Raw genomic sequence first — 12,694 nt, 5'->3', positions numbered from 1 at the left:
TTGTTCGTTGCGGCTGTGACCGATTTTATATTTAAATGTGGGCACTATACCTGCAGTGTAACAAAAGTGATGACAGAACCTGTGTAGTTTATATAAAAGATAAATAAAAAGCACTCAACACACAATTCTTACCTGGGCCAGCTTGTCACTGCATTCATGTTTGGTGGTTACTGGGTAACAGGACTGTGCTGGAGGGCAATGGAAACTTTCTGAACGACCTTTTACAGAACATTCAGGTGTTCGTCCTTCTGTTATTAACAAGGCCAAGGAGACCAAGAACTCCTCTGCATCGTATTCAAAATATTCATCTAGGGTATCTGGTATTTAAAAAAAGAGAGAAAGAAAAAAGCCCTTGCTTTAATGAACTCTCTTGATAAGAACTCATCTTTTATGTCTAAAATAACTGTCACATTCCATACTCAAGTGTATTCATCAACAAGGAATGAAAAGAGAATAAAAATGAGGCAATTAAACTCCTGATTCACAAGGTACACAGAGTCAGGAGATGATGCGTAATTCAAAATTCCAGTTAAGACAAAGCTGGTAAAAATTATGGCATAAAACTGGTTTTATGCAAACTTCAGTTAAAATACCAAAGATTTAGGAATGCCATTTTTAATCCTAAAGATAATTATGTTTTTGGATGTCAAGTATAAGAGTTTTCACACAAAACCCTTCAACACTAGCCAAAGGTTAAAGTGTTTTATTGTGTCACCTTTTAGGCTAAGATGTTTTATTACTATTATTAAATACTAGAGGCCTGATGCACGAAATTCGTGCAAGGGCCTTGGCTCCAGCCCCCGCCGCCACGGCCAGAGCCTCTGCCATCTCTGCCTCAGCACCTGCCTGCTGCGGCTTTGTTCGGAAGGAAGGATACCCGGAAGGATGTCCAGTCTAATTAGCACATTACCCTTTTATTATTATAGATCAGGAAAATATGCAGATCCAGATGCATGCCTCTTCCCCTCTTCTCCCTTCTTCCTTCCTTAACTAGTGCCTTATTTCCGAAGCCCTAACTCTGTGATGCGGACACTTGTAGCCACAGGGATCTTCTCTGCCTTTCCTAGGCGGTAGTAGCAGTTTCAGGGGGAGAAATGCTATAATTATCCAGCAGGCGGTACAGGCCTGAATTGCTAGACATAAATTGTGATATTTTTTGGTTACTACGCAGTTCCAACCAATCTAACCTGCAGGTATTTTCACTTATTTTCAGTAATTTTTCAATTTCTTACAAGTGCTCTAATTTTAAAAAACAGATTACTTTCAAAATTTCTATCTTGCTACACAGGTTGAACATGCATGCACATGTACACACATGTGCACACACAAAATTCAGTTTGTTGTGCAATCCAATTAAGCAACATATATATTAAGTATGTGCCTGCTACACTGTGTTAGGTCCCAGGTGGACAGAGTGCTATATTTTACATAGCTCTTAATCTACAAGGGCTTATAATTCAGAGATTATATTAAAGACAAAGAGAAGACTGCAACTTTTAATATATTCCAAAGAAGTTCAGATCGTGGTAAAATTTTGCAAAAGAGGTAGTTGTTGAGCAGAACCATGAAAGAAAAAGTGCAACCTGAGTGGAAAATGTGGAAATGGCAGGACTGGAGATGGACCTGAGCAGCCTTGGAAAGGGAGCCTGGAGAACGCCTACTCACGCAGGCTCACCAGGAAAAGAAGGAGCCTTGAAGGCCAACTTGATTGAACTGGTATTTTAAGACCATTTAGAAAGTTTCCTTAAATTGACCACTTATAACACCTACAATAAGAGCTAACAATTAGTGACACTGTCAAGGCACTACCAGTTTTAAGTACTTTCTACACATGAACTCCTTTAGTCTTCAGATCAGCTCTAGAAGGTGAGAACAATTACCACCCTTTTATGACAGCTGAAGCACAGAGAGGTTAAAGAAGCATCTGTGTAAGATCACTGAGCTAAAAAGCCGCAAAGATGGAATTTGAACCTATACAGTCTGGCTCTAGAATCTAGATTCTTAACCACCCCATACATGTCTTCATTCACTCTGGGTATAAATTTTGTTTTCATATACTTTAATATTATGTTTGTAAAATTATAAATGAAAATAATATCTATTCAACATATATTTTAATAATACATTTTTGGAATATTTATGGTATAGAATTAGTTTCCAGGAATAGTACCCTAATCTATATATATAAAAGGCTAATATGCAAGTGTCCCCTTGGGAGTTCAACCAGGAGAATGGGAGTTTGATTGCTCACTATGACATGCGCTGGCCACCAGGGGGAGGTGCAGAACATGGCAGGCAACCAGTGTTGGTGGTGGGGCACTGAGGGAGCAAAGGAAAGAGGAGGCAGAGGGGTGGGAATCTGATTGGCCCTGATTGCGAGCCAGGCCTAGGGACCCTACCCATGCACTAATTTCATACACTGTGCCTCTAGTTTATAATAATGTTCCAATGGGGGGGGGGAGGGGAGCGAAGAGGTCTCTACTTTCAACTCTCCCCCAGGGCCCAATGAGGTCATACATAAATCAGGCGTTTCCTGTGTTCTCCTGGGACTCACTAAGGTAAATCATGGTGTCCTTCAGAGGGGAGCAAAAGACGTAAAAAGGACTCCATTTAGTCTCTTGCTCTGCTGGTTCTGCAGGTTTTCAAGGCCAGTTCAGCCTTACCTTGGGCTACATGGCATGTTAGCTCTCTGGGCTCATCCTGGTCCCTTCCTCAGTTTGTGGTATAATTCTGGGGAGCTAAGAACTGTGGCAGAGCAGTGGCTCCTGATCTATGGAATGCTGAGTGGTGCCCAGCTGTCAGCTACTAAGGGTGGCCCACAACCTAACTAATGTCTCATATTTATGTGCTACTTAAAAAAAAAAAAAGTATAGTATTTCTACTGCTGAGAGATTAGGTAGGAGGGGGAGGGCACGTGTAAAGGGGAGTATGAGAGAGTGTTTTTGTTGTCTTTTGGGCTAACAGGACCCTCTCCCTCATTATCCTTATGCCTGCAAAACTATAATTCATCTCCAAAGCACTAGCAGGAATGGCTTACTTATACATTAGGAATTATCACATTTAAAGCAATAAAAACTGCATTATTATAAAAAAGCACTTTTGAATAATACAACATTTGACAAAATTGGGTTATTTTGGTCATTATCTCCTCAGATAGTAAACTCCAAAACCATGATCTGAAATCCTTTGAATGACTTATTGAACTTAGCCAAAGTAGTGAATATTTATATGAAATATTTGAAACAAAGATTAAAGATGACAGCAGTTATCTATTAGTTAGCTATGTAACTGTTACATAAGCATTGCAAGGAACAGTATGAACTATACAATGGTATTATGAAACACATAAAATACTACCTACGTGCATGTGACTGTGTGATGACAACCTTTAGAAATTTGTCAGGAAAAATTTATGGGTGTCTGAATTTTAATTAATGAGAATATTAATCATTAGTCATTAGAAAAGTTGCACAGTTTAAATTTGATAATGCCAACCTCTAAAATACGAGGGAGCAGAGTTTACTGTAGTAAAGAATATGAATAGCAACTGAGAAATATCATGTCATGCTAAAGAAAGCTCAACAGATATAACTTGATATTTTGATGATATTAAAGACAAACACAACATAACTTACTCCAGAAATAAGTTATGATTTCAGGACCCCTAAAAACAATTTACCTTTAGAAAAACAAAGTGTTTCAAATCTAGACAAATGTGGCGAGGCTTACCTACTAGTTACACATTTTACAAGAGATAAATGATTTGGAAACTATTAACATTGAAGAAAACAAAGAATTTTATCATGTTCCACAGGCTATGAGAGACAGGTCATTGGGGATTGGAAAGTAATCAATAACAACATCGTTCGGAGCCCGTCTTCCTCCAAGACCTCCATGAGGACTGTGCTTACACCACAGTCTGGCTGAGAGCCGTGTCTGGACTTGCTGCTTTTTAGTGACATGCTCGCCTGGCTCTGGAGTTTACCCATATTCTTAAAGTTTGCTATCTTTTCTGTCCAACAAAAAAAGGTGAACAATTTGGCCACTGGAAAAACTGTGAACAATCAGAGTGGATCCACAGACAAATCCACTCACTTGGGAAGTACATTCTTCATCATAGGGTTCAAGGACAGACTAATAAACAATTGTCAGGGGTGTCATTGAAGGGATTTAAAATGTTTATACCAGTTTAAAAAAATGGAATAAACGTAAATGTCCAATAATATGGGACTGGCTCAATATACTGTGACACATATCTAAAATAAATCTGCTTTTGACAAGATATCTACAGTGTAAGCAAAAACACAATGTTTCATAAGAATGTTGATTATGTGTTCGTGGTATACATAGGCATACATGCACTGAAAGATATACATACTAACAAACTATTATCAGTCCTATAAAGCAAACACACAAACATAAACTGCATTTTATTGTTATTATTATTATTATTAATTGGTTTTAGAGAGAGAGAAACATTGATGTGAGAAACATTGACATGCGCCCTGACGGGGAACAGAACCTGAAACCTTTGGGTGTATGGGACAATGTTCCAACCGAGTCACATCCTCAAGGGCCATAAACTAAATTTGAAATAAATTACTATTCTCTGACTAGGATTAGATAAATGATAAGGCCTATTAATGGAAAAGTGACACATAAATAAAAGCATTACCTAGTGTCATGTACTTTAATTAATTAGTTGTTGTTTTGTAGAACCCCCACTATGTTTGGTTACTTAACATAGGAATTTGTGACCTTCCTCTTTCCTCTTTCCTCTTGGAGCTTGTGGAAGCCTGCTGGGAACAGGGCTTGTAAAACAACAAATGTGTGGAAGGCTGAGGTCCAAGGCCATTTTTGCAGGCTATAAGTGGGGTCTCTGGAACCAGGAGGAGCACATAGCTCTTCTTAAAACTGAAGGTGTTTAGAAATAAGCCAGTCAGAGAAAGACAAATACCATATGATCTCACTTATATGTGGAGACTAATGAACAAAATAAACTGATGAACAAAATAGGAACAGAGGCATGAATAGGATATATGAAATAGACCCACAGCTGTCAGAGGCGAGGGGGTACTAGATGAAGGGATTAACCAAAGAACATATATGCATGACCCATAGACACAGACAAAAATGTGGTGTTGGCCAGAGGGAAGGGGCAGGGGGCAAGGGCTGGGTGGAGGTGGGCAAAGTGGGGCGTGGGGGGATGGGGACATCTTTAATAGTGTAAAGAATAAAATAAAATAAAAACAACTGAAGGTGTTTATGCTTGAGATGAAACTGAATTCTATCTAGGCAAGAGATGTGCTTATGTGTACAAGGCAAAGAACAACACAGTGACTCTTGGTGGCAAACCAAACAAAACCAGTGTAACCTGGGGAAAGGTAACTCGTGCTCATGGAAACAGTGGCATTGTTTATGTCAAATTCCAAAGCAACCTTCTTGCTAAGGCCATTAGACACAGAATCCGTGTAACGCTGTACCCCTCAAGGATTTAAAATGATTGAAAAGCAAGTAAATACAAGTGGATATGTTCTATTATAATATATATATATATATATATATATATATATATATATATATATATGAATTTATGAAGGCATACATGGGGAATTGGGAAGCATACAGGTTCTAGTGTTAAAAACTGGAACTTAGCAGTCTACAAAGAGAGTAAAAGAAACACTTCTTTTACTCTCTTTGTAAATATAAACTTAAAAAAAACTCTCACCAAGATACGTTTATTGATTTGAGAGAGAGAAACACCAATTGGTTGCCTCTTATATGTGTCCCAACTGGGGATCCAACCCACAACCTAGGTATGTGCCCTGACAGGGAACTGAACCCATGACCTTTTGGTATACAGGATCATGCTCCAACCGAGTCATACTGGCCAAGGCTTAAGAATAATTTTTTAAAAAAATTTAGGTGAAAGCTAGACTCTCATATTGATGAGAAACATATATGGATGGATCTGAGGATAGGTGTTAAGAATTAGCAGAAGAGGTTATGCTCAAAGTTTCAGTTGACTTAACAAGTATGTAGTAGGTATGAAGACTTCATTTATTCAACAAATATTCATCATACACCTACTGTGGCAGGCACTTTCCTAGATACTGAGAATTGGAGCTTACATTCTAGTGGGAGCAGAGAAAAACAAATTAATAAGAAAAAATCAGATGGTGCTAAGTGCTGTGCCATCATTGTCAAAAGGGTGATGTGAGAGTGATGTATGAATGCTGTATACTGAGTATTCAGGGGAGGCTTTTCTGAGCAGATAATATTTAAGCTGAGATTTGAACAAGAAGCTAGCCTTTTGAAAAATAGGGGAGAGAGTATTCTAAGCAGAGGGTGTAAGGTGAGAATGAATGGGTAACGTGTCTGGAACTCAAAGGAGGTTGAGAGCGGCTGGAACGGCAGTGGGAGAGAGGGAAAGTGGGAGGACATGAAGTTTAGAATGGTGGCCAGGGACTGGATTGGATAGGGTATTGAAGCTACAAGGGGTTTAGATTTTATCCCAAATGCCACGGGAAGCCACTGAAGGGTTTTAACTAGAGAAATGGTATGATCTGGCTTACATTTTAAAACCATCACCCTGGTTGCTATCTATAATAATAAAATCGTAATATGCTAATTAGACCGGACAGCCAAATGACCTTCCAGACGAAGCCAGGGCTCTGAGGGCCGAGCCCCTTGCACGAATTTTGTGCATCGGGCCTGCAGTGTTGACAATAAAACAGGAAAAAGGTTCAAAGTAGGTAGATATACTAGTTAGGAGGTCACTGTAGTTGTGAAGGGTTGGGGTATAGTTTTGGGAATCATTAGCATTTGGAAAGTGTTAAGAGTCAAGAGTTACCCAGAGGAATACGTAGGAAACTCCTAATAGAGCCTGGGGCCCTCCAACAAGAACCAATTGGGTAGATGATGAACCACTACAAGCAGCTGTCAAATACGGTATCTTGAAAGACACAAGAAAAAAAAATTTTTCAAGGAGGGTGTGGTTAACGGAATCAAACACTGGTGAGGTTTAACAAAATATAAACAAAGAAGAGGCCACTGGATTTGACAATAAGGAAGTCATTGGTGACCTTGACAACAGTGATCTCAGTAGATGGTGATGATGGAAGCTTGGAGAGATGTCAATTATTGTCAATTATTGTGAATCGTCAATTATTCTGAAGGGTATAGACACAAAAGCCTACTTTCCCTAGTATTCTTTGAACACAATGGCCATTCATGTATCACAATAGCCCTTTCTATAAAAGCAAGATAAGTATTAAATATGCAATATCATCATTCTTACAAATTTGTTGCCAAACCCTAAAATAGAAAAAAAAGACGTTCCCTTCTAAGTCTATGGGATAGGGGCAGGAGAGCCTCCCTATGGCCATGAAATCCATTCACCAAATCTTACTAATGTGTTTTTTAAAGTTGTCTTGGACTTCAATACTTCCTTTTTAACCTCAAGACAGTTACCTAGTTAGGCTCTTATTGCCTCACAACCTGAATTAATACAACAGCCTCCTAGCTACTGAATCCAATGTAAACTCTTAAGCCTGACATGAGGGCCAGGGCCACCACACAGAACACTGACAGATTCAGGTGTGAACGGTGGTGCGGCTTGGAATTAATCACAGGTGACCCCGCTTAAGACTCCACTTTCGAAGTCTCAGTGGTCTCCCCCTTTGCTTCCTCATCTCATCTTTTACTGCTCCCTACATGCTCCCTCTGTTCCAGTCCAAATGTTCCCTACATGACACTCTACTCATTTCCCACCTGGTACCATTGCTTACTCTTTTTTAGCTATTAGACACGCCTTCCTCCTCTCCTTTCCACCAATTAGGAGCTTTCTGAAGAGCTTTCCTGACTCCCTGTTTTTTTCACAAAAGACTTCTTTCCAAACCCATTTCCACACTGATCTTTCACTTACTTCGCACTCCTCCCCAGAACTCACGTAAGCAATCTAGGCTATCAAGGGTTACTTCACGGTGCTGGCGCACAGCCTTAAGGTCATGAATTTCACCACCGTGTGGGTAAGCTGCACTCTGTCCCATGGACAGACTGTACTGCTAACTGCAGCCAACCTTCTTGCAAACTTGGGGCACTGATCGCAAGTGACCGTGAAAACGGAAAGGACAGGTCAGTGCAAATCAACCATCACTTCAGGAAAAACTCAGCATGCTTACAAGCTCCCACCCTTTTCTTTAAAATAATGTTCTTAATATTTCATAGATGCATAGGAGTTAAATTCTACATACATTGAAATATTTTTGGTTTCTAATCTTATGTTTCAATCTCAGAGTTATATGTAGTGTGTTTCTGTTTTGACTGAGAAAAGGATCTTAGAAATCATGTAGCCTCATCTCCCTTAATTCTAGATGAAGAAAATAAGGTACAAAGACATTAATTTTCGTGTTCAAAGCTGTCTATTGCAAGCTAGAATCCAGGTTTCTTCACTTCTTGACTTATATACCATGAGAAGTCCTTAAGCAGAGAGTAAAATCCAATGTTGACTTTAGTGACAAGTGCAAAAAATAGTGGCTATGGCTGTGAACAAAAGAGCAATTTTAAATGTGCACTATTATTTTATGAATATTTGTTGCACATAAATATTTTCACGTACAGAATAGTATCTTCAAATACAAAAATATTCTTTATTTTTTTTGTTAAGCAACAAAAAAATAAATTGAATTTTAAAAAATACTTAGCACTCTATTATGAAAAAAGCAAAGTGATCTGCACACAGATGTATTACAGACTGACTTTTAAAAGCAACTTTCTGGACATGCATGTGGTTTGTTTGAATTCAACCAAATATTTCTGCTGTACATTGACATTATACAATAACCGCTGAAGTGAAAATTATGATTAAAGCATTGCAATGTTCTGAGGTGCCATCTGAAAATCTAAGTCATATGCATGCTTTTAATAATAATCTAGCTCTGTGAAAACTGGCTCTAAATTTTAATTGTCACATAATCCAAACATTCAATTTAAACAAAGATGATCACCATCATTTTGAGTTGTGAAGGGTTTCATCGGTGCTTCTTCAGTTTAATTCTCATGATGTAGCATAGAGTAACAGTTAAGAGCATGAACTGTGAGCTCATGCAATCAGTTCTGCTACTTGCCAGTTGTTCAGCTTTGTACAAGTTATACAACCTCTCTTTGCCTCAGTTTTTTTAATGTATTAAATGGGGGATAATAAGTATCAACCTTCAGAAGGTAGTTACAAGGATTGAGTTATTATTTATAAAATTTTTAGGATATTGCCTGGCACCTATGAGCACCACATAAGTGTTTGTTATATTTAAAATAAGAATAAATGCAATGATGTGGTGTCTTTCTCTTACTTTCAGATGAGGAAAAATTTGTAAAATCATTTGCCCAAGGTCACACACATTATTAGTAATTGGAAAACCTTCTCTAAGGGAAAGTTCTTAATTCTCAATTACAGAAGCTCATATTTTTCATTTCACACAAAAGTTACTCAAGAGTCCACCCTACCAACTCAGGGCATAGATTCTAGAAAGCAACCTAGACAGACATATTTTCAAGAATTCCTGGTAGTAAAAGAATTTAAATAGCTATTCTTTTCTTTCTGTCTGTCTTGCCTGTTTAAAGCCCTCTCAGTTTAGATATTATGGAAAAGGCCTAGATCACATATGGTTCCAGAAACAGCAAGAGGATATCCCACTTAGAAACATTATCCTCAGAATGCTTGGAAAAACTGTACAATTACATCTGCTTATAAATAAAGCATTTCAAAGTTCTGTTTTGTGCATAAAAGCACTTAGAGTTAATTAAAACCAAGCTTGGTCCCTTTATCATCAAAGAAAACTGAACCGCTTTTGTGAGCAAAAAGGCCGGAGTAAGATTTAAAAAAAAAAAAAAAAGGCTGAGACTTGGCTTTTGTAGAAATTCAGGAATTACAGAACTAAAAGGAACCTTCAAGAGCATGCATTTTTAGTAACTTATAGTGAGGAAATTGGACTTCAGAGAGGTAAAGAGATTGCTCAGACACACACAGCAATGATAATAACATGAGGCCTTAAACCAGATCTCCTGTGTATGTAAAATGTTAGACATTTGAGGACTTATTTCCAAATCTCATCTAGTCTGCCTACCTAAATTCTTTCACCCTACTAGTGCAATTCCAATTCTGACCCAGGGAGGAATCATGGGTGGAAAATCAGCCTTAGGTATTTGTTGACTTGGTATCCAGGTCATTCTTGCTGCTCACCTGTATCAGTTAGCCGGCCTCTGAACGTCAATTCTGCTTCTAGTATAAAACATCTTGGTGTCTAATTCCCAATCCTTGTGAATCCTAACTGGACCTCCAGACTGCATGGCTACTAGTCCGCATTCTTGCCAGAATGCTTTCTCTCTCTGCTCGGATATCCGGTCTGGGCCTTATTTTTTGCCACTGAGGCACAGGTGCTTACCCACCTCAGGTATGTTTCCTCAATATCTATTGTATCTAGTATGGATTCTGATATGCCATGGGCACCCAAATTAAACCTGACACATTGAAGGTTGCAAGAGAAGAGTTGTGAATGAGTTAGAAAACACCAAAGAGGGAAGCAGGAGTTAAAGGCATTAAAAGGAGTTAAAGAATACACTGTTACAAAGTGAATATTTTCCAGTGGAGATGTTGAAAACTTTTCAAACTTCTTTTTAGTCCCGGATTTCAGTGAAACTTCAAGTCCAGCGGGAAGCAGGTGCAAAGAGAAATTCTCTCATAACCTTCATGTGTTCCCACTCCAGGTATCACACAACTGTAATTTAGGCTGTTTGTCTCTAATTAGACTGAAAACTGTAGGTGTGCAGGAGCCTATTCATCGTTCTATTTACCAGTGCCTAGGACAGTGCCTGGCATATAGGAGAGCCAATGAATACATAAACAAAATGAATGTATGCTTACGTGTAGTTATACAGCTAATTAAAAGACTTTAGCACTTACATATTTACTTCAGATCTATATGTAAGCATGACCAACTGTGAAGAATGCAGATGTTACAGGACAGGTAAACTCAGGTCATTAGCCCTATAACCCATGGCAGGCTGCAGGTGGTCAAAACATCAGACAATGTACAGGAAGTTCTTTTAACTTCTATTTTACTATGTTTTTTAAAAAAAATAATTTAAGTTATTCACACTGATATTTTAATAAATATGTTAACCCCTCCCCTCGACACACAGACCCCACTAAAATGATATTATGTATGTTCCTGGACTTTAGTCAATAGTGTCTCAAGAGAATTCATTTTCTTAATTCCAATTTGAAAGCTAGTTCTGTCATCTGATAATTTCTCCTCTAAAATGCTGAAAGCAGGTAATTTTGCGGTCTTGTAAATTTCATCACACTAAATCTCACAGAAACTATAGAAGAAGCCTTTGCTAATCCCCTAATCACAAATTCTCTATCATGAATAATTAGCACTAGTATAACCAATAGAAATGAATGAAAGAAAAACAGGCTTAGTGACTGGACATGTGGGAATTGGGAATTTCAATGATTTTCAATGCTCTGAAATGTTTGTTAAATTTTTCTAACACTGCTGCTCATTTTGTAGGCATTCTATCAGGCCCAGACTAGTGTTTTGCAAATTTTATAAGTAGGTTTATAATTTTGAGTACACGAAACAGTGTATTCTAGTATTATTATTTATTAATTATTGTATTCTTTTTTCATACAAACAGCTGAAAACCTACATTTGCTCTCCTGTATATACAAAATTTTAAGAGAACCTAAGAGAATTCTAGAAGCCTAGAAGGCACTCCTTTGACATGAGCTATGACAGTCCTTTTGTACTCAGAATCAAGCCACACTGAGTTCCTATGTTCTCTACGTTACTTACAGCCAAGTAATAGTATAAGTACTCACCCTCTCCCACCTTCACAAATACTGCCTAATATAAAACAACAATTTTCTACCAATTAGAATTTGTTTACCATCAATATTTACTACTGTAATAAAAAATACAATGCTATATAGTTTTAAAAATACTATTGTAGATTATAGCAAAACTTTTCAAAAGGCATATATTTTATGCCATTTAAATGGCTTGGGTGATTATATTATAAATAGATTAAAAGCTTACATGACTAAGAAATATGGCATTTATGATTAGTATTTACATATCTTCCATTAAAATTATTTTAACTAAAAATGCTGCAAAACTGAAAAAGGAACAAAGACCAGATAGGACAAATAGAAAGGAAATGGTAAGATACCATCCATAGCAATAATAACCTTCAATGTGAATGGTCTAATTAAAAGCAGAGATTATCAGAATAGATTAAAAAGCAAGACACAATTACATACCACCTAAACAAAACCCACTTTAAATATAGACATAAATTAGTTGAAAGATGAAGATTGGAAAGATATAACATGTTAGCATTAATCAAAAAAAGCTGGAGCCCAGCCGGTGTGGCTCAGTGGTTCAGCATCGACCTGTGATCCAGGGTCACGGCTTAATTTCCAGTCAGGGCACATGCTTGGGTTGTGGGCTCAATCCCTAGTAGGGGTGTACAGGAGGCAGCCAATGGATGATTTTCTCTCATCACTGATGTTTTTATCTGTCTCTCCCTCTACCTTCCTCTCTCTGATATCAATACAGATATATCTTTAAAAAATATCCTATATAATAAAGGGTAATATGCAAATAGACTGAACGGCAGAACAACTGAA

At 37.8% G+C, this 12,694-nt stretch overlaps 1 protein-coding gene and 1 pseudogene across 6 annotated transcripts in view; one reads left to right on the top strand and one right to left on the bottom strand.

Annotated features, from left to right (window-relative positions):
- Positions 1-12,694, bottom strand: part of ATOSA (atos homolog A) — a 79,611-nt gene that overhangs the window by 25,584 nt on the left and 41,333 nt on the right. For all 5 annotated transcript variants that reach the window (XM_081108869.1, XM_081108868.1, XM_081108870.1 and 2 more), the window contains one exon: positions 133-317. In XM_081108869.1, coding sequence (XP_080964995.1) covers positions 133-317 — 185 coding nt within the window. The remainder of the gene's footprint in view (positions 1-132; positions 318-12,694) is intronic.
- Positions 4,827-5,498, top strand: LOC308516161 (large ribosomal subunit protein eL33-like; annotated as a pseudogene). Its single transcript has 2 exons — positions 4,827-4,920; positions 5,260-5,498. The product of its transcript is annotated as a large ribosomal subunit protein eL33-like (transcript).

The sequence above is a fragment of the Myotis nattereri genome, assembly GCF_964212035.1.
Source record: "Myotis nattereri genome assembly, chromosome: 1".
In the NCBI taxonomy this organism is placed as follows: Eukaryota; Metazoa; Chordata; class Mammalia; order Chiroptera; family Vespertilionidae; genus Myotis; species Myotis nattereri.
Note: the sequence above shows the minus strand (reverse complement) of the source record. Positions and strands in the feature narration are given on the sequence as shown.